This window comes from Protobothrops mucrosquamatus, unplaced genomic scaffold (genome assembly GCF_001527695.2).
Source record: "Protobothrops mucrosquamatus isolate PMUCROS unplaced genomic scaffold, P.Mucros_1.0 scaffold1931, whole genome shotgun sequence".
NCBI classification, from domain to species: domain Eukaryota; kingdom Metazoa; phylum Chordata; class Lepidosauria; order Squamata; family Viperidae; genus Protobothrops; species Protobothrops mucrosquamatus.
Genome location: NW_015388052.1, coordinates 248,829 through 274,741, shown reverse-complemented (window position 1 = coordinate 274,741; position 25,913 = coordinate 248,829). Strand labels below are relative to the sequence as shown.

Genomic DNA, 25,913 nt, shown 5'->3' with positions numbered 1-25,913 from the left:
GGGGTGTACAAAAGGACAATAGGGGGATGGCTCTCCATTGCCATACACAAAGAACAGGAAACTTAAGTCAAGGAGGTACTAATTCAAGGTAGGCTTAACAGGAGAAATGAAACTTAAGTCAGGAAACGAAACCTAAGGCAGGCAGGTAAGCTTTTCAGGAGAAACGAAACTTAAGTCAGGAACCAAATGGATGCAACAGATGATGATGATGATGATGATGATGATAATAATAATAATAATAATAATAATAATAATAATAATAATAATAATAATAATAATAATAATAATAATAATAATAAAGTTGGAAGGGACCTTGGAAGTCATCGAGTCCAACCCCCTGCTCAGGCAGGAAACCCTATGCCATTTCAGACAAATGGCTGTCCAGTCTCTTCTTAAAAACTTCCAGTGTTGGAGCATTCACCACTTCTGGAGGCAGGTTGTTCCACTGGTTAATTGTTCTAACTCTTGTAAGGAGGAACACATTCCTACACAAATTATATATCACCATACAAGCCTTTACGTTGCAAACATTTCCTGAATGGATTATATAAAGCACCCTTTTAAAAAAAATAAACCATAATGCTAGTCACTTCTCTGTGGAAGGTATTGTAGAAAGCAGAGCTGATCCAAGCCAAGCTGTCTTGGAGACATTGAAAGAAAAAGTGGAAATAATGCAGCAACTCTGGATATTCTCAATGTTTCTGCTTCTGCTGTTGGGTCTTTCGATTCTGCACTTTCTGAAACAACTCCACTTACTCAGAAAATGTCCACCTGGACCTTTGCCACTTCCTTTAATTGGAATCAGCTGGCAGACTGGTTTTAGACTAACTCCTAAACTTCTAATTCAGGTATTTTTTTTTCACTGTGTATTTTGTTTCTTGATTATAAAGCTTGCTTGCTTATTTATTTATTTATTTATTTATACTTATTTTATTTATTTATTTATTTATTTATTTATTTATTTATACTTATTTTATTTATTTATTTATTGAAGAGAACTGCAATCTGGTTTTAGACTTACTCCTGAACTTCTAATTCAGGTATTTTTTTTTCACTGTGTATTTTGTTTTTTGATTATGAAGCTTGCTTATTTATTTATTTATTTATACTTATTTTATTTATTAAGTTATTGAAGAGAACTTATTATTCTTATTCTTCTTGAAGAGAACTTAGACTTATTCCTGAACTTCTAATTCAGGTATTTTTTTTTCACTGTGTATTTTGTTTCTTGATTATGAAACTTGCTTTATCTATCTATCTATCTATCTGTCTGTCTGTCTGTCCGTCCGTCCGTCCGTCCGTCCGTCCGTCCGTCCGTCCGTCCGTCTATCTATCTATCTATCTATCTATCTATCTATCTATCTATCTATCTATCTATCTATCTATCTATCTATCTATCTATTTAAACTTATTTTATTTATTAAGCTTATTAAAGAGAACTGCAGTCATTTGACTTCTGAGCCAGTGATGGAGAAGGATGTTGGGTCTGTAAAGCCTGGAGAATGAATGCCTGATATTTAGAGGATTGAGAATTTGTTTAGTAGAGAAATGGATAATGATATCGGTAGTCCTCATTTAGTGATCACCGGTGGGACTGGACACTGAGTGAACTGGTGACTGTTCTTAGGGACCAGGGGTCTGTGTTACCAAGGTTGAGAAACACTACTTTAGGGCAGGGGTCTTCAAACTTGGCCCTTTTATGACTTGTGGACTTCAACTCCCAGAATTCCTCAGTCAGAATTCTGGGAGTTGAAGTCCACAAGTCATAAAAGGGCCAAGTGTGAAGACCCATTTTATGGACTTACTTCAGATTTCCCTTGCTTTACAGTCCTGCAAGGCAGGACAAGAAGCAACGGATGGAAACTAATCAAGGAGAGAAGCAACCTAGAACTAAGGAGAAACTTCCTGACAGTTAGAACAATTAACCAATGGAACTACCTGCCTCCAGAAGCGGTGAATGCTCCAACACTGGAAGTTTTTAAGAAGAGATTGGACAACCATTTGTCTGAAATCATATAGGGTTTCCTGCCTGAGCAGGGTTGGACTAGATGACCTCCAAGGTACCTTCCATCATCATCATCATCATTATGGATCATCGCACAGTCAGCCAGATGTTCAGACTGGATTTGGCATTTTGTCCACCTATTGAGTCCTTACCAAGGACCTGGGATAGGCAGATGTGGATGTTTGATGGTACTACAGATATTGTCGCAGGATGGAAGCAGTTCCTAGTAAGGCCCCCTTTTGCAATTGACTAATGGCGAATTTGTCAATGCCAATGGTGTTCAAGTGGTGCTCCAGTTGTTTTGGGATTGCACCCAAGGCGCCTATTACTATTGGTACTACCCTTGCTTGCCTTTGCCACAGTCTTTCTATTTCTATTTGTAGGTCTTTGTATTTTGTTATCTTCTCCAGTTCTTTTTCGTCTATATTATTATTATTATTATTATTATTATCATCATCATCATCATCATCATCATCATCATCATCATCATCATCATCATCATCACCATCACCCTCTCTTGGCACAAACTACAGAGTCTCCCGTGTTGGGTGACTTCAAATTGGGCTGCAGGGAAGCTTCTTCCAAGCTATTTGAAAGTAGCCAGTGGTGTGGAAAAGCTTATTTCAGACTGCTGGGCTCTCCATATTGCGTCCATGGTGATGGGTGAATAATAGAGGCCAGCAGCAAGAAGAGAGCAAAACCTCATGTTTCTGGATCCCGCAGAAGAAGATTGAGGACAGTCGTTACCTAGAGTGGAATCTAAAGCTTCTCATTCTTTGAAGGTATCCAATTTGGAGCTCTCTTGACTCATGTTGAAGGATCACTGGAGGTTTTTAAGAAGAGATTGGGCATCCACTTGTCTGAAATGGTGTAAGGCCTCCTGCATGAGCAGGAGGTTAGACTAGAAGACCTCCAAGGTTCCTTCCAATTCTCTTATTCTGTTATTTTCTGAAGACTTCCAAATGATCAGCTTCAGCATAGGCCAGGGGTCTTCAAACTTGGCCCTTTTATGACTGGTGGACTTCAACGCCCAGAATTCCTCAGCCGGAATTCTGGGCGTTGAAGTCCACCAGTCATAAAAGGGCCAAGTTTGAAGACCCCCTGGCATAGGCAGTCTTGAAATCACTTGACCTGGTAGCTTTTAGTGTGGAGTAGGAGACAAAGCTAGGATGAGACTTTTCCTGTAGAACTTGTCCAAAGCAATTAATTTTTTTTTCTGGCAGCCCAGAGAGCTGGATTGAAGCAAACTGGGTGACTGTCGGAATCCAATTATATTTCATTTCTAGTTATCTACTATGGAAAAAAACCATTTCTGCTCTCTCTGGATTCTGTCATACTACGAAGGGGGATGAGCAGGTGGCGGGGTTTATGGCTCTCACTTCCTTCATTAAACTTCAAAAGGACTGGATGTTGATTCTCACCGAGAGGACTGACGATAACAATATGGCCATCGCCTTTCATCTACTCGCTCTCTGAAGTCTCCCTTTTGCCGGCAGTAAGGGAAAAGGGGGGGAATCGTCGCCCGGAAGAACTGTGGGGTGGGGGTGGGGCTGCTTGGGAACACTTAAAACATTGAAGAATGGGAGAGAATTCCTCAGATCCTGTCTAGAACGCCTGCAATCATTTTCTCTTAATAAAGATGCCTGATGGAAGAGATCTTCCAAGAGTTCTGTCTTCTTAAGATGTAAAGTGAGGTGGATCCTTACAGTGACTTTGCCCAGTTCAGTCCCAGAAAATGGACTGCAACGACCTGGTGGAGCAATTTAGTCCTTTCCAGCAATGAGACAGAAAGGGATGGGTGGAAAATAACAACAACAACAACAACAACAGGGAGGTAAAGGAAAGTGAGAGGGGTAAGCAGCAGGAACCTTGGCTGAAAAACAAAGCTAGGAGGAGGGAACAGGCTGGGAAAGATGATTGTGAGTCAAATACGGAAAGGGAATAGCAGCTCTTCGAAATGACGATCATGGTTTGTTGGTGATGATGGTGATAATTTTTACACCCTTCTTGCTGTGAAAAAAGGAACCGAATGCAGCTAGCCCTCAACTTAACAACCATTTGTTTAGTGACTTACGACCGTTTTTCACACTTAACGACTGTTGCAGCATCCCCTTGGTCACATGATCAAAATTCAGGCGCTCAGCAACTGGCAGGTATTTACGATGGTTACAGTGTCTGGGACGTTGTGATCCCGTTTTGTGATCTACTGACGAACAAAACGAAGAGCTCAGATTGACTTAACAATCATGCTCCTAACTTAAAAACTGCAGTCATTCTCTTAGCAACCGTGGCAAGAAAGGTCACAAAATGGGGCAAAATTCACTTAACAACGGTCTCGCGTAGCCGCAGAGATTTTGGGCTGATTTGTGGTTGTCACGTTGCCTTCTTCATCCGAATGTGCCGATTCTTCCTCTTCTTTTTTGTTTTCCTAACGGCAGCTTGCGAAACGTTATGGAAATATTTACACGTTACTGGTGTGGAATTTACCCATAATAGTACTGTCAGGCTACAAAGCTGTAAAGCATGGATTGGTCAGCCATTCTGAAGACCTCTCTGAGCGAGTAGAGACCCCCTTTTTAAGGGCGGTGTCCAAAGGAAAGGGTAAGTTGTGAAATGTACTTTTCCTGTCTCATGCAGAGAAGGCTGCTGGATTCCACTTGAAACAGGCAGAATAAACTCAATGGATAAGTCAGACAAATGACTTTATTCCAGGTATCCTCAAGACATTAACTCACCGTTATTGTAGAAGTTCTTCCAGAATGTAGATTGTAATCTGGACCCATCTCATAGGTAAAAGAATAATGGATTTCCCCATTCTACGTAAATGTTACATGCTCCTACGGAGCTCCTAGCCCAGCCTCATGGCTAGGATTCCTGGAGAGAGATAATAAAACCTGGCACGTAACAGGATATCTGGTAATAAACCACCAGACCCTCCCAGTGGCCAAGTAGAACAGAGATATAACCATGTAACAACTAAAACTACATTTCCCAGAAGGCCACCCTTAAGGGGGGTCGCATTTTAACCCTTAAAATGCTACTTGCTCTAGACACAATTTCCTAAGCTAGCTGTACACTCTGACCAGATGGCTACATACTTCCAGCACAGTACTTCTTTTTCTTTCGTTTTCTTACTAAAGGATATATGCCAGGGGTGTCAAACTCGCCACTTCACGTGACGTGTTGCGACATATCGCGACTTCCCTCCCCGTTGCCGGAGCTGGGGTAGGCGCGGTTTCGGCATGACACATCTGTACCGCGGGCCGGCAGTTCGACACCCCTGATAGATGCCATTCAGCCAGGAAGGCTCAAAGAGGCTTTCAAAACAACAACTGTTTTTAAAAAAGAGAAAGAAATGAGCAACAAAGATGATTAGGGGACTGGAGGCTAAAACATATAAAGAACAGTTGCATGAATTGGTTATGTTTGGTTTAATGAAGAGAAGGACGAGGGGGGACATGATAGCAGTCTTCCAGTATCTCAGGGGCTGCCACAAAGAAGAGGGAGTCAAGCTATTCTCCAAAGTGCCTGAAGGCAGGGCAAGAAGCAACGGGTAGAAACTAATCAAGGAGAGAAGCAACCTAGAACTAAGGAGAATTTTCCTGAAAGCTAGAACAATTAATCAGTGGAACAACCTCCCTCCAGAAGCTGTGAATGCTCCAGCACTGGAAGTTTTAAAGAAGAGATTGGAAAAGCCTTTTGTCTGAAATAGTACAGTATAGGGTTTCCTGCCTGAGCAGGGGGTTGGACTAGAAGACCTCTAAGGTTCCTTCCAATGGTGTTATTTCATTTTGGTCTGAAACTTCAGGACAGAAAACATAATAAGCCCATAGTGCAACCCCATCATCTCACTCTCTGCAGTGTCTTGAGAAACAGCCCCAGCTTCCAAATAGTTTAAATATTTATATCTGAGAATTTATGGCTTAAAAATTAGCTATGATTTTTGACCTGGGGCCTGTCTCAGACAAGCAAGCGGAAGTGAAAGAGCCGGTTTTAACATTTTGTGTGAAAAGGATATTTCCTTAAGCGTTGTGTTTCATTCCGCAGCACTCTTCATTCTTGCGAGAGTATACCAGTATGATTTGCTGAATGTGGCCTCTTTTAAGCCGATAATTCCAATAAAGGAGACTATTTGTAGCTCAGGGTTGAAATGATGGGTCCTTGGTCCTCTCTGAGCTTGGTTGTGCAGCCACTCGTGTTTAAACAGAGAGCACACCCCACTCCCTACCAGCACTGATGATGTTACCTAGTTTGGGTAGTGAAACGTCTGCAAGAAAACAGCCAAGCTCAGAGAGCACCAAGGACCCCCTCAAGCCTATGAATTTAATACCTTTGGAACATCTCCTTTTGCGGATAACAATTTCTCACTTATTTCTGTTTGATTCAGGTATCATTCTTTCCAACGGCCACACCTGGAAGCAACAGAGGCAATTCAGCATACTTACCATGCGTAAACTTGGACTGGGAAGGACAGGCATAGAGAGTCAAATACAAGAAGAAGCCAGTCGACTAGTGGAGACCTTCGCTTACGCAAACGGTAGGCGAGACCGGCGAATGCTGCCAGCACAAGAGCCAGCTTGCCTAAACCTTTACAAGTAGCCCTTGGCTTATGACCATAATTGAGCCCGTAATTATGGTCATAGGATGTGATAGTCATTAAGCCGCTTACCACATGACTGCACTTGATTTTTACGACCCATTTTTGTGTTGGCCGTTAAGCAAACTCATTGGTTGTAAAGTGTATGCCGCGGTTATTAAGCAAATCCATTGTTTGCCATGGGGCTTTTTTTTTTGTTTGGCCAGAAACCAGAAGCACACATAGTCCTCGACGTACAAACATTTGCTTAGTGGCCATTTGAAGTTACAACGGCACTGAAAAAAAGGGACTTATGAGCAGTTGTCTGAAATGGTATAGGGCAGTGGCGAACCTTTTAGAGCAGGGGTGTCAAACTCAATTTCATTGAGGGCCACATCAGCATTGCGGTTGCCCTCGGGGGGGGCGGGGGTGTGTGACCAGGATGTGTGCGGCCTACTGGGTGGTGTGGATGGAGTGGGTGTGGCCTACTGGGTGGGTGTGGGCAGCCCCTGAGATATTGGAACACTGCTATCATGTCCCCCCCCTCGTCCTTCTCTTCATTAAACCAGACATACCCAATTCCAGCAACCGTTCCTTGTACGTTTTATATGTTCCAGTCCCCTAATCATCTTTGTTGCTCTTCTCTGCACTCTTTCTAGAGTCTCAACGTCTTTTTTACATCGTGGTGACCAAAACTGGATGCAGTATTCCAAGTGTGGCCTTACCAAGGCATTGTAAAGTGGTATTAACACTTCACATGATCTTAATTCTATCCCTCTGTTAATGCAGCCTAGCATTGTGTTGGCTTTTTTGGCAGCTGCAGCACACTGCTGGCTCATATTTAAGTGATTGTCCACTAGGACTCCAAGATCCCTGTCACAGTTGCTACTATTGAGCAAGGTACCACCTATAATATACCTGTATGTTTGGTTTTTCTTGCCTAAATGTAGAACCTTACTTTTTTCACCCTTGAATTTCATTTTATTAGATAGTGCCCAATGTTCAAGTCTGTCAAGTCTGTATCTTAATCCTATCTTCTGGAGTGTTGGCTATTCCTGCCAGCTTGATGTCATCTGCAAATTTGATGAGTTCTCCATCTATCCCCTCATCCAAATCATCGATGAAGATGTTGAAGAGCACTGGGCCCAGAACAGAGCCCTGGGGCATCCCACTATACACTTCCCTCCATGTAGATGTGGTTCCATTGAGGACCACTTGCTGAGTACTGCGGGTCAGCCAGCTATGAATCCATCTGGTGGTGATGCTGTCCAACTCAGATTTTTCTATCTTATCAAGTTCTAGGTTGTGGTCTACTTTATCAAATGCCTTACTGAAGTCCAAATAAATTATATCCACAGCATTCCTCTGGTCCACTATTTTTGTCACCTGGTCAAACAATGCAATAAGATTTGTCTAGCATGATTTGTTTTTGACAAACTCATGTTGGCTTTTGGTAATGACTTTGTTTGCTTCTAGGTGTTCGCTGATTCGTTGCTTGGTTATCTTTTCCAAGCTCTTCCCAGGTATGGAGGTCAGGCTGACAGGTCTGTAGTTTCCTGGATCCATTTTTTTCCCTTTTTTGAAGATGGGAACTACATCAGCTCTTTTCCAGTCCTTTGGAAGTTCCTAAGTGCTCCAGGATCTTTGAAAGATATAGTTCAGTGGTTCTGAGATCACACCTGCCAGTTCCTTCAGAACCTTGGGGTGTAATCCATCTGGTCCTAGTGATTTGAACTCATCTAGGGTGGACAGGTGCTCACTTACCATTTTCTTGCCTATCTTAACTTGTGTTTCTAATCTGTTTTTTACGGTACTGTTTGTGATAGGTTGGACTGTTTTTTCCCTTTGTGTAAATACGTATGCAAAAAAACCGAGTTGAGTGGTTCTGCTTTCTCCCTGTTACTTGTCGCCTTCTTGCCACTTTCCCCCACTAATGGACCAATCATTTCTTTAACTTTTTTCTTGTTTTTTACATGTTGAAAGAAGCTTTTTGTTGTTGTTATATATTGACTTTTGGTCCAAGCCTTAGTTCATTTGGAGCCTTAGCTTTCCTCACTTCATCTTTGCAGGCTCGGGCTATTTGCTGATATTCTGCCTTAATTATGTGCCCCTCTTTCCACTTTTTATACTTGTCCTTTTTGTCTTTGTCTTTCAATTTGTCATTATCATTATGATTGGCACCACTTCTATGTGGGGCAAACATCATGTCAATTAAAAACCAGTATCCACAAGCACCGGCTAGCAGTCAAACGCCATGATCCCAAATCTTTAATCATGGTCCACAATGGCACCAAACAACACCAGTTTGATTGGAGCCACACAAAAATCATCGGCCATGCGACCACCCGCCACGCTTGTGAGTTCGTCAAAGCTGAGCACTCCACAAGCAATTCCATCCACAGACACATCAAACCTACAGCCAGCCTACAAACCCTTCATGATCCAAATCAACCGCACAGCCAACCAGAGACAGTACTGACCCACAACCATCCCGTGCCAGCCCCCCATCCTCCTCCCACCAGCACTTCACCTAACCTCCCCATCACAAGAGCCATCACTGGCCTCTCACTGATGACTCACCCCTCACCTCTGATAATTCACACCTTCCAACAAGCCTGATCTGAAGCAACCTCACTATCACAAGGCCCATCCCAAGCCTCCCTCTGATGACTCATCACAAGACCCTCACTCGACACACCCACACCTGAAGCCCTTATAGACAGAAGAGCACTGACACAGACATCCCCCTAAACGCCGCTGAAGATGTTACTTAGCCTGGTAACGAAAGGTTCGCAAACCAACCCACAAGCTCGGAGAACGAAACTTCACCCTCTGTTTCTTAATTTTCAGGTCAACCCTTGGATCCTTCGTTGCCAGTCACCAATGCTTTCTTCAATTTGATAGCCATCTTGGTATTTGGGTACCGATTCTCTCTTGAAGATGAAAACTTCCGGAAACTAATAGAAGGCCTAAGTTTTAGCTCAAAATTTGTAGGTAGCTTCTTTCACGTGGTGAGTAAACTTTTATTTTCTTACTAGATATGATTCAGATCGGTCTAAAAACCTATATTATGGTGGCCTAAAAACCTTATGCAGGTGATCCTCAACTTATGAACACAGTTGTGCCCAAAATTTCTGTTGTTAAACAAGACAGCAATTAACTGAGCCTTGCCCCAATTTTACAATCTTTCTGGCCACAATCGTTAAGTGAATCACTGCAAGTTGTTAAATTAGTAATTGTTGTTGTTAGTTGCGAAGTCGTGTCCGACCCATCGCGACCCCATGGACAACGTTCCTCCAGGCCTTCCTGTCCTCTACCATCTTCTGGAGTCCATTTAAGCTCACNGGTTGATCTCCTCTAGGACTGACCGGTTTGATCGCCTTGTAGTCCAGGGGACTCACAGGAGTCTTCTCCAGCATCATAGTTCAAAGGCCTCAATGCTTCCCCCTGTGTTAGTCAGAAGGTCATAACACATGATCCAGATGACCCCGGGACACTGCAACCGTCATCAATATGAAACCAATGGCCAAGCGTCTGAATTCTGATCACGTGACCACGGGGATGGTGCAATAGTTGTAAGTGTGAAAAATGGCCACCAGTCACTTTTTTTCAGTGCCGTTGCAACTTCAAACAGTCACTAATCAAACAAAGAACCCCTTGCCCTCCTGGAGGAGGGTCCTGCAGCAGTTTCCAAAGGTGGTCAAAACAGGCAAAATGGGGAATGGATGATTTAAGACAGGGGTTTCCAACCTTGGCTACTTTAAGACTTGTGGACTTCAACTCCCAGAATTCCTCAGCCTTGTGGGCGTTGAAGTCCACAAGTCTTAAAGTTGCCAAGGTTGGAGACCCCTGATCTAAGATCTATCCCTTTGTAGGTGCAAGATTCCCCTGTGCAAAAAGGAGTAGGGATTGGTAGCCCAGGAGTCTTGATAGTGTTATTGTCAACGCTGCTAACGTTGGATGTTCTTGCTCTGACAACTGGTGAAAATGCAGCCATTTTATCTTCTCCTTTAACATGCTTTTCTTTACTTTTAGAATTCAGGTGCAGCAGGGTGGGTGGGTCGGATGTAAGCTCAGTAAGTCATAATAATAACGCTGCCGTGGGAACTCAAGGACGAGCTGATAACGTTTTGGCGAGCTGAGGAGAAAGCCCGGGCTTGAAGCTAATTGGGGAATGTGTTTTATGACAGTTTATTCGGGGTGGGAATTATACTTTGTTACTTTGTATCAGGGGGAAGGGAATTTAGTTTTTGGGTTCAACTATGTAGTGCCGATACTTTGTTTCCCGAATAAATGTTCTTTAAGGAAGAATTTTGCCTCAAGGTTCTTTTGATGGGTTTCAGTTATCGGAACCATGACATTTATGAATAGAATAGAATAGAATAGAATAGAATAGAATAGAATAGAATAGAATAAGAGTAGAGTAGAAATAGAATAGAATAGAATAGAATAGAAGGTACCTTGGAGGTCTTCTAGTCCAGCCCCCTACTCAAGCAGGAGAACTTATACCGTCTCAGACAGGTGAATGTCCAGTCTCTTCCTAAAAATCTTCAGTGATGGAGCACCCACAATTTCTGAAGGCAAGCTGTTCTACTGCTTGATAGTCCTCACTGTCAGGAAGTTTCTCCTTAGTTCCAGGTTGCTTCTCTCTTTGATCAGTTTCCAACCATTGTTTCTTGTCCTTCCCTCTGGTGCTTTGATGAACAAACTGGCCCCCTCTGCCCTGTGGCAGCCCCTCTAGGGCTGCCAGCTTGTTCACCAAAGCTATCTGCTATCATGTCTCCCCTATTTCTTCTTCTCTTTAGACTAGCCAAACACAAGTCCCACAGCCGTTCTTCGTATGTTTTAGTCTCCAGGCCTTTGATCCCTTTTAGTTGCTCTTCTCTGAATTTTTTCCAAACTCTCAACATCTTTTTTGTGATACAGTGATCAAAATTGGCTTCAGTATTCCAGGTGTGGTCTTACTAGGGTTTTAGTCATCTACAACATACAGTGTAAGAACTGTAACAGCCACTATGTAGGACAAACAGGAAGAAGACTGGCAGAACGCATCCAGTCAAAAGGCAGTCAAAAGGCATGGAGGAAAAGGCTTTAATTTCACAACATATAAACAGATTTAATCACAGTTTTAATTGGGAAAATGTGACACTCCTAGATGCCAAGGGCTTTCTAGAAGCCTGGCACTCTGACAAATCAGCCATCAATAGACACATTAACAACATCTGTTGACTATGCAAAAGAGACAATCAACCAGCACCTCTCCACCAGGAATCGGCACTCGGATCAGCATTGATTCACTCCAAGGTCAACTTCAGACCAGACACCACAATATAAACTGATAGCAAACAGCACTCCTTGCTAGCACTGATGATGTTACCTTAGTTAGGGAAACGAAACGTTTGCAAGAAAACAAGCAAGCTCAGAGAGCACCAAGGACCCCTCATTGGTAGCCATGTCCACCACTTGGCTTGCATTGGCCTCCTTCATAGATACCACGGCCCACAAGCAATGGTTCGGTCCATGTCAGCAAAAAGTTTAATTGCAAGGAGTAGAAAATAGATTGTATCATGATAACAGTGACGATGACTTTACTCTCTTTTAGCTGTATGAATTGCTTCCCTGGCTGATGCGACACATTCCTGGGCCTCATCAAGCGACACTGTCCCACATTAAGTTTATCTATGATCTGGCAAAGGAGGAGATAGAGAAGCACAAGGAAAACCAGTCCTTGCACGAACCTCGGGATTTCATTGATTACTATCTTTTTCAGCTTAAGAGAGTGAGTATCATCCCTCATTGGAACTCTTCCTTTGCTTATGTATGGAACAGCCCAACCATTTGAACAGTGTACTGCAGTTGCATCGTTCAGCTTACTCTCTCCCCCTCCTCATCCGAACTGCCTTCACAGGACAGGTAGACCTGGACTTACTGTATCACCACAATTGAGCCCAAAATTTCTGTCCTTACATGAAACATTTTGTGAAGCGAAATTTGCCCTATTTTACGACCTTTCCCGCCACAGTTGCTAACGAAATCACTGCAGTTGTGAAGCTGTGAACTTAAGAAGATGGTTAAGGTGAATCTGTCTTCCCCGTTGACTTGGCTGGTCAAGCAGAGTCATTTACGACCTTTTTTTTTTTTTACCACAGTTGTTAAGCGAATTGCTGCAGTTGTTAAGCGAATCGCTGCAGTTGTTAAGTGAATCCAGCTTCCCCATTGACTTGGCTCGACAGAAAGTCCCCAAAGATGATCACATGATCCCGGGGGATGGCTGTACCCGTCATAAATATATGAGCCAGTTTCCAAGCCTCTGAATTTTGACCACGTGACCCCTGGGGATGCTGCAATTTGGGTCATATGTGTGAAAAGTGGAGAAGCCAAATTCACTTAACAGCCATGCTACTAACATAAGAACTGCAGTGATTCAGTTTACAGCGGTGGCAAGAGAAGTAGTAAAATTGGGCAAAGCTCACTTAACAAATGTCTCATTTAGCAACATAAACTGGGGGCTCAGTTGCAGTTGTAAATCGAGGACCACCTGTACAGCCGCGGGCCCTGCTGTGACTAAAGCATAACAGCTGCAGAGCCATCGTAAGATTTTCTCAGCCTCATGTTTTATTTAATAATAATAGTAAAGTTGGAAGGGACCTTGAAGGTCATCTAGTCCAACCCCCTGCTCAGGCAGGAAACCCTATACCATTTCGGACAAATGGCTGTCCAGTCTCTTCTTAAAAACTTCCAGTGTTGGAGCATTCACCACTTCTGGAGGCAGGTTGTTCCACTGGTTAATTATTCTAATTGTCAGGAAGTTTCTCCTTAGTTCTAGATTGCTTCTCTCCTTGATTAGTTTCCACTCGTTGCTCCTTGTCCTGCCTTCAGGCGCTTTGGAAAATAGCTTGACTCCCTCTTCTTTATGGCAGCCCCTGAGATATTGGAACACTGCTATCATGTCCCCCCTCGTCCTTCTCTATTAAACTAGACATACCCAATTCCAGCAGCCGTTCCTTATATGTTTTAGCCTCCAGTCTCCTAATCATCTTTGTTGCTCTTCTCTGTACTCTTTCTAGAGTCTCAACATCTTTTTTACATCGTGGTGACCAAAACTGGATGCAGTATTCCAAGTGTGGCCTTACCAAGGCATTGTAAAGTGGTATTAACACTTCACGTGATTTGTCTATAATCTATCTGTCCTTCTAGACTGCTGGGTATTGAGGTCTCTTGACGATCCACAATATAAAAATGAAACAGTAAAGATTATGAAGTTTCATAGTAAGTGACTACCTGGATACATTCTTGAGATTTTTCCTGGCAAGGTTTGAGAAGTGGTTTGCTGTTGCTTCCTTCATAGGGCTGAGAGAAGGCGACTGGCATGTTTTCCCAGCTTCTAGCCTAGTGCCTTAACTATGACATCAAGCGGGTTCTTGATCTTTTACGAGACAGATATAATCAAGTCAAAACCAAGATCATTAAAAACAGGGTGAAATTACCACCCGTTGAAAGCCCGTCTTAACATCTTTAACAAACGTTAGCTCTCATTGCTCCCATTTGCAATAGGAATGGCACTTAGACTTCATAACCATCATAAACACCTGCCAGTTGCCCAGTGCCCAAATTACGATCATGTGACTCTGGAGACACTGCAGCAATTGTAAGTGAGAGGACCAGCCATAAGCCACTTCTTGAGTGGCATTGGAATAGAATAGGAATAGGAATAGGAATAGGAATAGGAATAGGAATAGGAATAGAATAGAATAGAATAGAATAGAATAGAATAGAATAGAATAGAATAGAATAGAATAGAGCTGGAAGAGACCTTGGAGGTCTTCTAGTCCAGCCCCCTGCTCAAGCAGGAGAACCTATACCATCTCAGACAGGTGATTGTCTAGTCTCTTCTTAAAAATTTCCAGTGATGGAGCACCCACGATTTCTGGGGGTAAGCTGTTCAACTGGTTGATTGTCCTCACTGTCAGGAAGTTTCTCCTTAATTCCAGGTTGCTTCTCTCTTTGATCAGTTTCCAACCATTGTTTCTCATCCTTCCCTCTGGTGCTTTGATGAACAAGCTGGCCCCCTCTGCCCTGTGGCAGCCCCTCTACGGCTGCCACAAGGCAGAGGGGGCAGCTTGTTCACCAAAGCTATCTGCTATCATGTCTCCCCTATTTCTTCTTCTCTTTAGACTAGCCAAACCCAAGTCCCACAGCCGTTCTTCGTATGTTTTGGCATCCAGGTCTTCGATCATCTTAGTTGCTCTTCTCTGAATTTTTTTCCAAACTCTCAACATCGTTTTTGTGATATGGTGACCAAAATTGGTTGCAGTATTCCAGATGTTGTCTCACTAGGGTTTTATAACGCGGCACTAGTACTTCGTGTGATCTTGATACTATGCCTGTGTTTATACAACCCAGGATTGTATTAGCTTTTTTGGTAAGTCAAGGACTGCTTGTATTGCTGCCCAGGAAACCTACATGGTCATCACCATAAAGTCGCAAGGATTTGAGCTTTTTACTTTGGCTTTTACTTAAAAAAAAAACATTTCCCTTTTCCTCTTCCAGCAAATCTGACTATTGTTATCACGCGAAGTGTTAATACCACTTGGTAAGGCCACACTTGGAATACTGCATCCAGTTTTGGTCACCGCGATGTAAAAAAGAGGTTGAGACTCTAGAAAGAGTACAGAGAAGAGCAACTAAGATGATCAGGGGACTGGAGGCTAAAACATATAAGGAACGGTTGCTGGAATTAGGTCTGTCTGGTTTAATGAAAAGAAGAACGAGGGGGGACATGATAGCAGTGTTCCAGTATCTCAGGGGCTGCCCCAAAGAAGAGGGAGTCAAGCTGTTCTCCAAAGCACCTGAAGGCAGGACAAGAAGCAACAGATGGAAACTAACCAAGAAGAGAAGCAACCTAGAACTAAGGAGAAACTTCCTGACAGTGAGAACAATTAATCAGTGGAACAACCTGCCTCCAGAAGCAGTGAATGCTCCAACACTGGAAGTTTTTAAGAAGAGATTGGACAGCCATTTGTCTGAAATGGTATAGGGTTTCCTGCCTGAGCAGGGGGTTGGACTAGATGACCTCCAAGGTCCCTTCCAACTTTACTATTATTATTATTATACATTCATGTCAAAGAGGTATAAATAACGTATCTATGAAGCCCCTCACCGATGGGCCAGATCAAAGAAGCAAGAACTGCATAGATTTTAGTAAGGTTTTGTTAATGCTCATCTGGTAAATATAGACACTTAGAAAACTATAAATGGAATTTCTCAGCATTCTTTTTAGTAAGTCTCTTTGAAGGATCTTGCACCTGGGAAGACAAAATGTTGATGTTAATGAGATAAGCTGCCTATTGCCTCACCTACTATCTACTTTCATATCTAACTTCCCTTCCATTCTTCTCTAAGCTTCCTCACAATTTCTCACATCACCTTGTAGTTGTAAATGTTCTCCTAACTAAAAACCAAGGTCTGATGTCCCTTTCTAGACAGGAGAAGAATGTGGCCTCATTCATACTCCTTGATATCTCAGTAAATTTGCTACAACTGACGTTGATGTTTCTTTAGAGCTCTTGATAAGTTTAGAACTGGAGTTTTGTACAGTACTGTGGTCTGGATCCCCTCGTTGGATCACTTTGAGAAAAAGTGACAAAGAACTTTTTCTTGGTCAATTGGCAATTGAAATCTATCTTAAGGACAATCCTAGTGGTGTGTCCTAGTAGACAGTCCTAGTGGACAATCTTAAATAAAAGCCAGCCGTGTGCAGCTGCCACCAAAAAAACTAATGGAATCCGTGGTTGCATAAATAGAGAGATAGACTCAAGATCATGTAAAGTATTAGTACTGCTTTATAAAACCTTAGTAAGGCCACATCTGGAATCCTTCGTCCAGTTTTGGTCACCTCATTATAAAAAAGATGTCGAGACTTTGGAAAGAGTGCAGAGAAGAGCAACTAAGATGATTAAGGGCCTGGAGACTAAAACATATTGTCAGAAGTAAGTCTTCATCCTGGTTCATCCAAGCCGGGAATATTATCATTATTATTACTATTAAATAAGCAACATGGCGACTGCTTTGGGAAGATGGTTACAGTTTATTGCAGAAGCAGAAAGATGGTTCTTCAGGAAAGAGCAGAGGAGAGAAGCAGAGACTGAGCACATGGCCAGTAGCTTTTTATACCCTCTCTAGCTTTTTGTTTGGAAGTCTTCCTGTTCATGTGGCATGAACTTTGAGGATATTTCCTGTGTCACGTATTCTGACCTGAGCCCAGGTGTGCCTCTCTGGTATTACTTGATGGTAATGGTTAGTCATATTATGTCCCAAAAGTCATCTGCTTTCCTGGGGATGGGGCTAATGACTCTTAAGAGGTTTTTTGTCTTCTTGAGTTCCTGGCTCCAACCTTCCTGATGGTCTTACATCTGCATTTCTATAGGGCTGGTTCCTGCTTGGGGCAAAGAGATGATGCCAGGTTTGGTTTTTGGTTTTAAAAATCCTTTTTGAGGAAAAATATCTTTCTGCCTTTTTAATATTTCCTTCTCTGGGGCTCTGACTTCCCACAATATGAAGAACAGTTTCAGCACCTGGAGATGTCTAGTCTAGTGAAAAGACTAGAAAACCTCCAAGGTCGCTTCCAATTCTATTATTCAGTATTCTGTATTTTGCCTATCATATGAATAATCTCTAACCCTGTCAGTCATTGGATCCTAGCTATCTCAGAAAAAGCTAGATGGGGTTTAGCACTTGGATGGGAGATCTCTGGGAGATCCCAGGTCAGTAGGCTATGCTGAAAAGTTTAAAAATAATCCAGAAGAAAGAATGGTTTACCAAAATGGTTACAGGAAAATTATGTTTCTATGTAATCACTTAATTACACATGCTAGCAAAGTAGTGTTTAGGATGATTCAATGCAGATTAGAATTCAAATTGGAAAAGAGATACCAGCTCCTCTAGGATCCCTTCCCGAAACTGGACCTACTCCTTTCAGGGAAGCAGAAAAATCAAAATGATCATATGGTCACACCCATCATTTTGACTTTTCTGATCTTTTTTCTGTCTGCCCATTAATGGGCGTTACGGATTACCGTCCCAGCTCAAAACTCTTTGCGGACATGCTCCTCTACGAAAAAAGTTGATCTATACCTTCATTCTAATGGCATTTCTTTTTCTTTTTTAAAACTCTCAACAGAGCAAGGATGACCCCAACAATACCTACGATGAAGATAATCTGGCCGAGTGCATTGTTGATTTTTTTATAGCTGGGACGGAGACAAGCGCCATCAGTTTGCAATGGGCACTGCTTTTCATCACCAATCATCCAGATGTCCAAGGTGAGAGCTACGTAATTAAAGAGGTGAACTTCGTTCCACGGGGAGGAACTTATGTTCTGTGGCAGGGAGTTGCAATTTCTCTTTGAAGTCACATAGGATGGGTGATGAACAGCTAAAATAAGGAAATTTGGGGAAAGATGCCCTTGAGCCTTAATCGTCCAAGTTAGACCTTCAATGGAATCTATTTCAAGCAGGATGTGTTTATTTTATTTTTTTAATTTGAGAAGCATTAGGAGACAGAGAGATAACGTTGTTATTCTATATATCCAGAGAGGGAAGGGGTATACCGCATCTCCTTCTGTACAGTCAACTAGAAAGAGTGCAGAGAAGAGCAACAAAGATGATTAGGGGACTGGAGGCTAAAACATATAAGGAACGGCTGCTGGAATTGGGTATGTCTAGTTTAATGAAGAGAAGGACAAGGGGTGATGTTATATCTTCAGTTCTTTAGGCATTGAATGAGGCAGAGTGTTGAAACAGCAAACAACTTTATTAACTCAGAACAGAAGCAGCCTTTGCACAGCTATTTATACAGTTAGCCTCTAGGTAGCAACCAATAGGTTTAAAGTAACAGTTTCCCGCCCCAACCTCATTATCAGCTTGGAGACAGCCAGTCTGGCTTTTCAGTAACAGCAACTGTTAAAAAATACAGCAATGTAGGTCAGACATTAAGCAAGTGATTTAAAACCGTTGTGGCCAATGTTGTTCGTCCATCGATTTCGATGAAGACCTTGACATCTTGTGGATTGTGGGCCATCAACGGTGTGTCCTTAGATGGCTGATTAGACCGATGTTAGCACGGAATGTTCTGCCACATACTGAACAGAGAAATGTGGACACTGTTGCTTCAGCATTTGCAGCTCTGGCTTTATGGAGTGCTCGCTTCTCTTGCGCCAAGATTGTCCTCCTGTGTTCATATGTCTGGCACCCCTGGTAAACCAGGGTACGCCATGTCGGTCGATCATGCGCCAAGAGTTCCCAAGAGATGGTGTCGATATCCAGGGACTTGAGAGATGCTTTCAGCGTGTCTTTGTATCGCTTCTTTTGTCCCCCGTGCGATTGCTTTCCTTGAGACAGCTCACCATAGAAGAGCTGTTTAGGGATGCGATGGTCTGGCATCCTTACAACGATAGCAGTGTTCCAAAATCTCAGGGGCTGCCCCAAAGAAGAGGGAGTCAAGCTATTCTCCAAAGCGCCTGAAGGCAGGAGAAGAAGCAACGGATGGAAACTAATCAAGGAGAGAAGCAACCTAGAACTAAGGAGAAACTTCCTGACAGTTAGAACAATTAACCAGTGGAACAACCTGCCTCCAGAAGCGGTGAATGCTCCAACATTGGAAGTTTTTAAGAAGAGACTGGACAGCCATTTGTCCGAAATGATATAGGGTTTCCTGCCTGAGCAGGGAGTTGGACTAGATGACCTCCAAGGTCCCTTCCAACTTTATTATTATTATTATTATTATTACACATATTCTGTGTAATTATGTTTAGTGGAATTTTAGACGTGTCTACTGACATATAGGTCCTATTGAATCCAGTAAATTCTCACACCTAATCTGGAATAGGATTGAAATCTTAACTCTTGTAAATTCAAGTGATATTGTATGTATTTTTTTTTGCCATACACTACCACATTATCATCACAATTTTTCTTGCTTAATATGTAATGATTGGCAATACTTCATTTATTAACCATGTTTTCTTTTTAGACGAATGCGTATGTAAGAGAGATGTTTTTAAACATATGATTTGTATTTGTAAAGGATACCTGTATAAGTTATCATATCCCCAGAAAGGATTTATTAAAATCAAGTTTAAATATAACTACTCGACAATAATCTGGAAAGAAAAGGTGAACCTAACCTTCTTATTATGAGCAGTGGTGGCTCAGTGGTTAAATGCAGTACTGCAAGCTAATTCTGCCGACTGCCAAAAGTTCGGCAGTTCGAGTTTCACCAGCTCAAGGTTGATTTAGCCTTCCATCCATCCGAGGTCAGTAAAATGAGGACACAGATTGTTGAGGGCAATATGCTGTCTCTGTAAACAGCTTAGAAAGGGCTGTAAAGCACTGTGAAGTGGTATATAAGTCTAAGTGCTATGGCTATTCTATTTTATCCCCAGTCTGATCTGCACAATGAATTCCACTCTTTTACTGTACTTGTGCCTTTTACCAAAATGACCGTGGTTCTCCCCCCAGTATTTTTACATAGTTCTTAATAAAAGATTTTTTTTCTTACTATAAAAAGCAAATGAAAATAAAGACAACGGAAAACATGGGAAAGGGAAAGGGGAAAGAGAACAAAGCGAAGGGGGGAAAAAAAAGATACAAAAAGCAGTGACGTCCAACTTCTTTCAGTGTGGCAAGATGCATAATATAACCTCAGTTTTTTTTTTATAAAACAATAAACACTAGCCATTTTTATAACAATAACCTACTTGATTGTGACAAACCGAAATCAGTTTCATTTTTTTTTCTCATTGGAAAAAAATATTTGGAAGCCTGACAACATCTTCTAAAGCCCTCCAGGGATTAGTATGATGAAATAAGTCATGTAACTCACACAGTCCCTCTCACCTCACAGGGTTATCGTGGGGAAAACAGGAGGAGAAAGGTGTGTGGGATATGTTCACCACCTTGAGTTATACCCCCTGAGCAGGGGGTTGGACTAGATGACCTCCAAGGTCCCTTCCAACTTTTATTGTGGATCATCGCACAGTCAGCCAGATGTTCAGACTGGATTTGGCATTTTGTCTACCTATCGAGTCCTTACCCAGGACCTAGGATAGGCAGATGTGTGTGTTTGATGGTATTACTAATATCGTCGCAGGATGGAAGCGGTTCCCAGTAAGGCCGCCTTTTGCAATTGACTAATAGCAAAATTTGTCAATGCCAATGGTGTTCAAATGGTGCTCCAGTTGTTTTGGGATTGCACCCAAGGCACCTATTACTATTGATACTACCCTTGCTTGCTTTTGCCACAGTCTTTCTATTTCTATTTGTAGGTCTTTGTATTTTGTGATCTTCTTCAGTTCTTTCCACCTGAGCAGGGGGTTGGACTAGATGACCTCCAAGGTCCCTTCCAACTTTTTATTATTATTATTATTATTATTATTATTATTATTATTATTATTATTATTATTATTATTATTATTATTATTATTATTATTATTATTATTATTATTATGGATCATCATACGGTCAGCCAGATGTTCAGACTGGATTTGGCATTTTGTCTACCTATCGAGTCCTTACCCAGGACCTGGGATAGGCAGATGTGGATGTTTGATGGTATTACAGATATCGTCGCAGGATGGAAGCAATTCCTAGTAAGGCTGCCTTTTGCAATTGACTAATAGCGAACTTGTCAATGCCAATGGTGTTCAAGTGGTGCTCCAGTTGTTTTGGGATTGCATCCAAGGCGCCTATTACTATTGGTACTACCTTTGCTTGCTTTTTCCACAGTCTTTCTATTTCTATTTGTAGGTCTTTGTATTTTGTGATCTTCTCCAGTTCTTTCCACCTGAGCAGGGGGCTGGACTAGATGACCTCCAAGGTCCCTTCCAACTTTTTATTATTATTATTATTATTATTATTATTATTATTATTATTATTATTATTATTATTATTATTATTATTATTTGTAAAAATAATAATGTTGGGATACAAATGAATAAATAAATATAAGTTGAAGTCATAGCTCAAGAAACCATTTTGTTCTCTTGTTTTTCTCAGATAAAGTGTACAAGGAGATACAAGGTGTTTGTTCCTCGGGCTTAATTTGCTATCGGGATCGAAAGAAACTGCCCTATACCAATGCTGTGATTCATGAGCTCCAGCGGATCCATTATGTCTTAAGTTTTGGTATTGCCAGAAGATGTAAGAAAGATGTGAACATACTTGGTTTTTACATTCCAAAGGTACAGATAATTTATACCATTGCAGCCCTGTATCGAAGGGTGTTCTTTTAGATATATGTTTAGATATTTAATAATATAATAATAATAATAATAATTTAATAGATACTTAGATCTATCTTTTAGATACATAGGAATTTCTGATCTGGCACAAAATCTGAAAGATGAGAAATTCTTTTCCTACTCCTCCCAGAGATCCGAAGAGCAAGAAACTATAGTATGCTAGCTATAAGTCATCATCAATTTGCATTGTTATTTGGGATGAAATTTTAGACTCCCAAACCAATGTTTGAGATATCGCATGAGGCAGAGAAGTAAAATTTCCAAAAATATTGTGGGAACTAACATTTCGGTGTGCTGTACTAAAAAAAAAAAAAATTGGATTCCAAAGTTGAAGAGAAATTACGGATGAAAAATAAATGCCATATGCTAATGTAATATTATTTGAATAAAATTCTCTTCAACATATGACAATTTCAGAACCTTATGCCCATTTTCAATGCAACATTCTGATTTTCCACCTCTTAGGACAGGGGTAGGCAACCTTGGCTCTTGTATGACTCGTGGACTTCAACTCCCAGAATTCCTGAGCCAGCATGGCTCAGCTTGGAAACCTCTCCCTTTCCCCTCAGCATGGCTGGCTCAGGAATTCTGGGAGTTGAAGTCCACAAGTCATAAAAGAGCCTACCCCTGTCTTAGGACATGCCCATTTTTCACATGACTATTGCAGCATCCCCATGGTAACATGATCAAAATTTGGATGCTTGGCAACTAGTTCCTATTTATGACCGTTGCAGTATCCTGGGCTCACGAGAGTACCTTTTGCGACCTTCTGACAAGCAAAGTCAATGGGGGAAGCCCGATTCATTTTACAACCCTGTTACCAATTAAATGACTGCAGTGATTCCTTTAACACAGGGGTCTTCAAACTTGGCCCTTTTATGACTTGTGGACTTCAACTCCCAGAATTCCTCAGCCAGGCACGCTGGCTGAAGAATTCTGGGAGTTGAAGTCCACAAGTCATAAAAGGGCCAAGTTTGAAGACCCCTGCTTTAACAACTGTGGCAAGAAAAGTTGTGAAATGGGAGAAAACACACTTAACAACTGTCTTGTTTAGCAACAGAAATTTTGAGCTCAGTTGTGGTTGTATACATTGGCTAATAATTCCCAGTGAGCAGAACACCTAAGCTTGCAAGCATGCCAATGTGTCCGTGGCTATGCCAACCTGGTATCTGAAGAGATTTGAGAATGTTACAACGGTCTGAATTAGTTTCATGCACACTTGATATGGGAATCAGAAAGATTGGAAGATGGAAATGCTGATTGTCAGGAAGCAATCTGAAGTATTATTGTACTATTTTTTCTTATAAATAAAATAATATTGCCATGACCATTTGACGGGAATGTTGGCTGTCACAAACACTCTGGAATTTCAGTCACATCCCTGAAAGACATTCTGGTTAAGAATAGAATAGTGTCGTGTTGACTTAGAACAGGGGTCTTCAAACTTGGCCCTTTTAATAATAATAATAATAAAGTTGGAAGGGATCTTGGAGGTCATCTAGTCCAACCCCCTGCTCAGGCAGGAAACCCTATACCATTTCGCACAAATGGCTGTCCAGTCTCTTTTTAAAAACCTCCAGTGTTGGAGCATTCACCGCTTCTGGAGGCAGGTTGTTCCACTGGTTAATTGTTCTAACTGTCAGGAAGTTTCTCCTTAGTTCTAGGTTGCTTCTCTCCTTGATTAGTTTCCATCCGTTGTTTCTTGTCCTGCCTTCAGGTGCTTTGGAGAATAGCTTGACTCCCTCTTCTTTGTGGCAGTCCCTGAGATATTGGAACATGCTATCGTGTCCCCCCCCTCGTCCTTCTCTTCGTTAAACAAGACATGCCCAATTCCATCAACCTTTCCTTATATGTTTTAGCCTCCAGTCTCCGAATCATCTTTTTGCTCTTCTCTGTACCCTTGCAGAGTCTCAACATCTTTTTTACATCGTGGTAACCAAAACTGGATGCAGTATTCCAAGTGTGGCCTTACCAAGGCATTCTAAAGTGGTATTAATACTTCACGTGATCTTGATTCTATCCCTCTGTTAATGCAGCCTAGCACTGTGGACTTCACACTGTGGACTTATGACTTGTGGACCAACTCCCAGAATTCCTCAGCCAGCATCATAAAAGGGCCAAGTTTGAAGACCTCTGACTTAGAAGCATTCTGATTGAGTTGCTTTTTCCTTACAGGGGTCTATAATTGTACCGGATCTCCGCTCAGTTCTTCTTGATCCCATGCATTGGGAGACCCCTGAAAAATTCAACCCCAATCATTTTTTGGACAAAGATGGACATTTTGTGGCGAGGGAAGAATTCCTTCCATTCGGAGCAGGTAAAAAGTCTTTTGTGCTCTAACTATAACCTTAAGGCCTGGAAGTAGCATAAATAACATCCTGCTGTTTCAAAGCTTCCCTTTGTGGGCATCAGGCAGCCTCTGAGCCCGGTCTTTATGGCTCCAGAGCCAACATGTTGCCACATGTTTCTTAATATCAAACGTATTACAGGTAGTCCTCAATTTACAACTATTCGTTTAGCGACCGTTCAAAGTGACATCACTGAAAAAAGCGACTTATGACTGGTTTTCACACTCACAATTGTTGCAGCATCCCCATGGTCACGTGATCAAAATTCAAGCGCTTGGCTACTGGCGTTGTATTTATGACAGTTGCGGATTCATGTGATCACCATGTGTAACCTACCCAACTGGAACGGTTGCTGGAATTGGGAATGTCTAGTTTAATGAAGAGAAGGATGAGGGGGGACATGATAGCAGTGCTCCAATATCTCAGGGGCTGCCCCAAAGAAGAGGGAGTCAAGCTATTCTCCAAAGTGCCTGAAGGCAGGACAAGAAGCAATGGATGGAAACTAATCAAGGAGAGAAGCAACTTGGAACTAAGGAGAAACTTCCTGACAGTGAGAACAATTAACCAGTGGAACAACCTGCCTCCAGAAGCGGTGAATGCTCCAACACTGGAAGTTTTTAAGAAGAGACTGGACAGCCATTTGTCTGAAATGGTATAGGGTTTCCTGCCTGAGCAGGGAGTTGGACTAGATGACCTCCAAGGTCCCTTCCAACTTTATTATTANATAATAATAATAATAATAATAATAATAATAATAATAATAATAATAATAATAATAATAATAATAATAATAATAATAATAATGATAAAGTTGGAAGGGATCTTGGAGGTCATCTAGTCCAACCCCCTGCTCAGGCAGGAAACCCTATACCATTTTGGACAAATGGCTGTCCAGTTTCTTCTTAAAAACTTCCAGTGTTGGTCGTATTGATAGAGACAACTGCTCAGAACAATAAATACTGTTAATTTCTTACTTGCCGCTGTCCTCTGTTTCCTCTCCACAGGGGCACGCGTATGTTTGGGGGAGCAGATGGCGAGGATGGAGATTTTCCTTATCTTTACCAGCTTGCTGAGGAACTTCCGGTTTCAGCTGCCTGAAGGAGTTAAACAACTCAGAGAAGATCCTATAAGTGGGCTCACAGTGCATCCCCACTCTTTTAAAGTCTGTGCTATTCCCCGCCACAATTCATTGTAAATATCCAAATAATGATCGTTGCTTATTTATTACTGTGAAATTCTAAATCTCTGATTGGTCTTAGAATAGAATAGAGCTGCAAGGGAACTCGGAGGCCTTCTAATCCAAGCAGGAGAACCTACGCCAGTGACGGTGAACCTTTTAGAGACTGAGTGCCACAAAACCGGCCCCTCCCCCGCTCCACCCCTCCCCCTCCCCCGCTCTGTCCCACCATCCCCTGCCCTGCCTGCCAGCAGGGCCACTCACCACCTCCAGGGCCCACCGCAGATCGCCCAGTTAGCTCAGCAGCGCTATGGCAGTCACGCCCTCTGCCCGAGCCCTGCAACATCAACTGTGCACGATGGGGTGTGAGGGCAGAGTCTTGTCTACGCTGCCTGGCTGCCATGTCCTTGGCTGCGCTACTCCATATGGGCCACGCTCAGGGGCGACTCTCCTTCAGGGGGGATGCTGGAGAGGAGGAGGTCGCGGGGGGAGGCAAGGCTGGGGCAACG

The 25,913-nt window shown here is 42.2% G+C and overlaps 1 protein-coding gene across 1 annotated transcript; it reads left to right on the top strand.

Moving 5' to 3' along the window:
- Positions 1-671: 671 nt before the first annotated feature.
- LOC107294393 (cytochrome P450 2J2-like) lies at positions 672-25,422 on the top strand. Its single transcript, XM_029285611.1, has 9 exons — positions 672-848; positions 4,444-4,606; positions 6,393-6,542; positions 9,432-9,592; positions 12,184-12,360; positions 17,761-17,902; positions 21,635-21,819; positions 24,055-24,196; positions 25,232-25,422. Exons 1-9 carry the CDS (start codon positions 672-674, stop codon positions 25,420-25,422), a joined length of 1,488 nt encoding a protein of 495 aa, XP_029141444.1.
- The last annotated feature ends 491 nt before the right edge of the window (positions 25,423-25,913 follow it).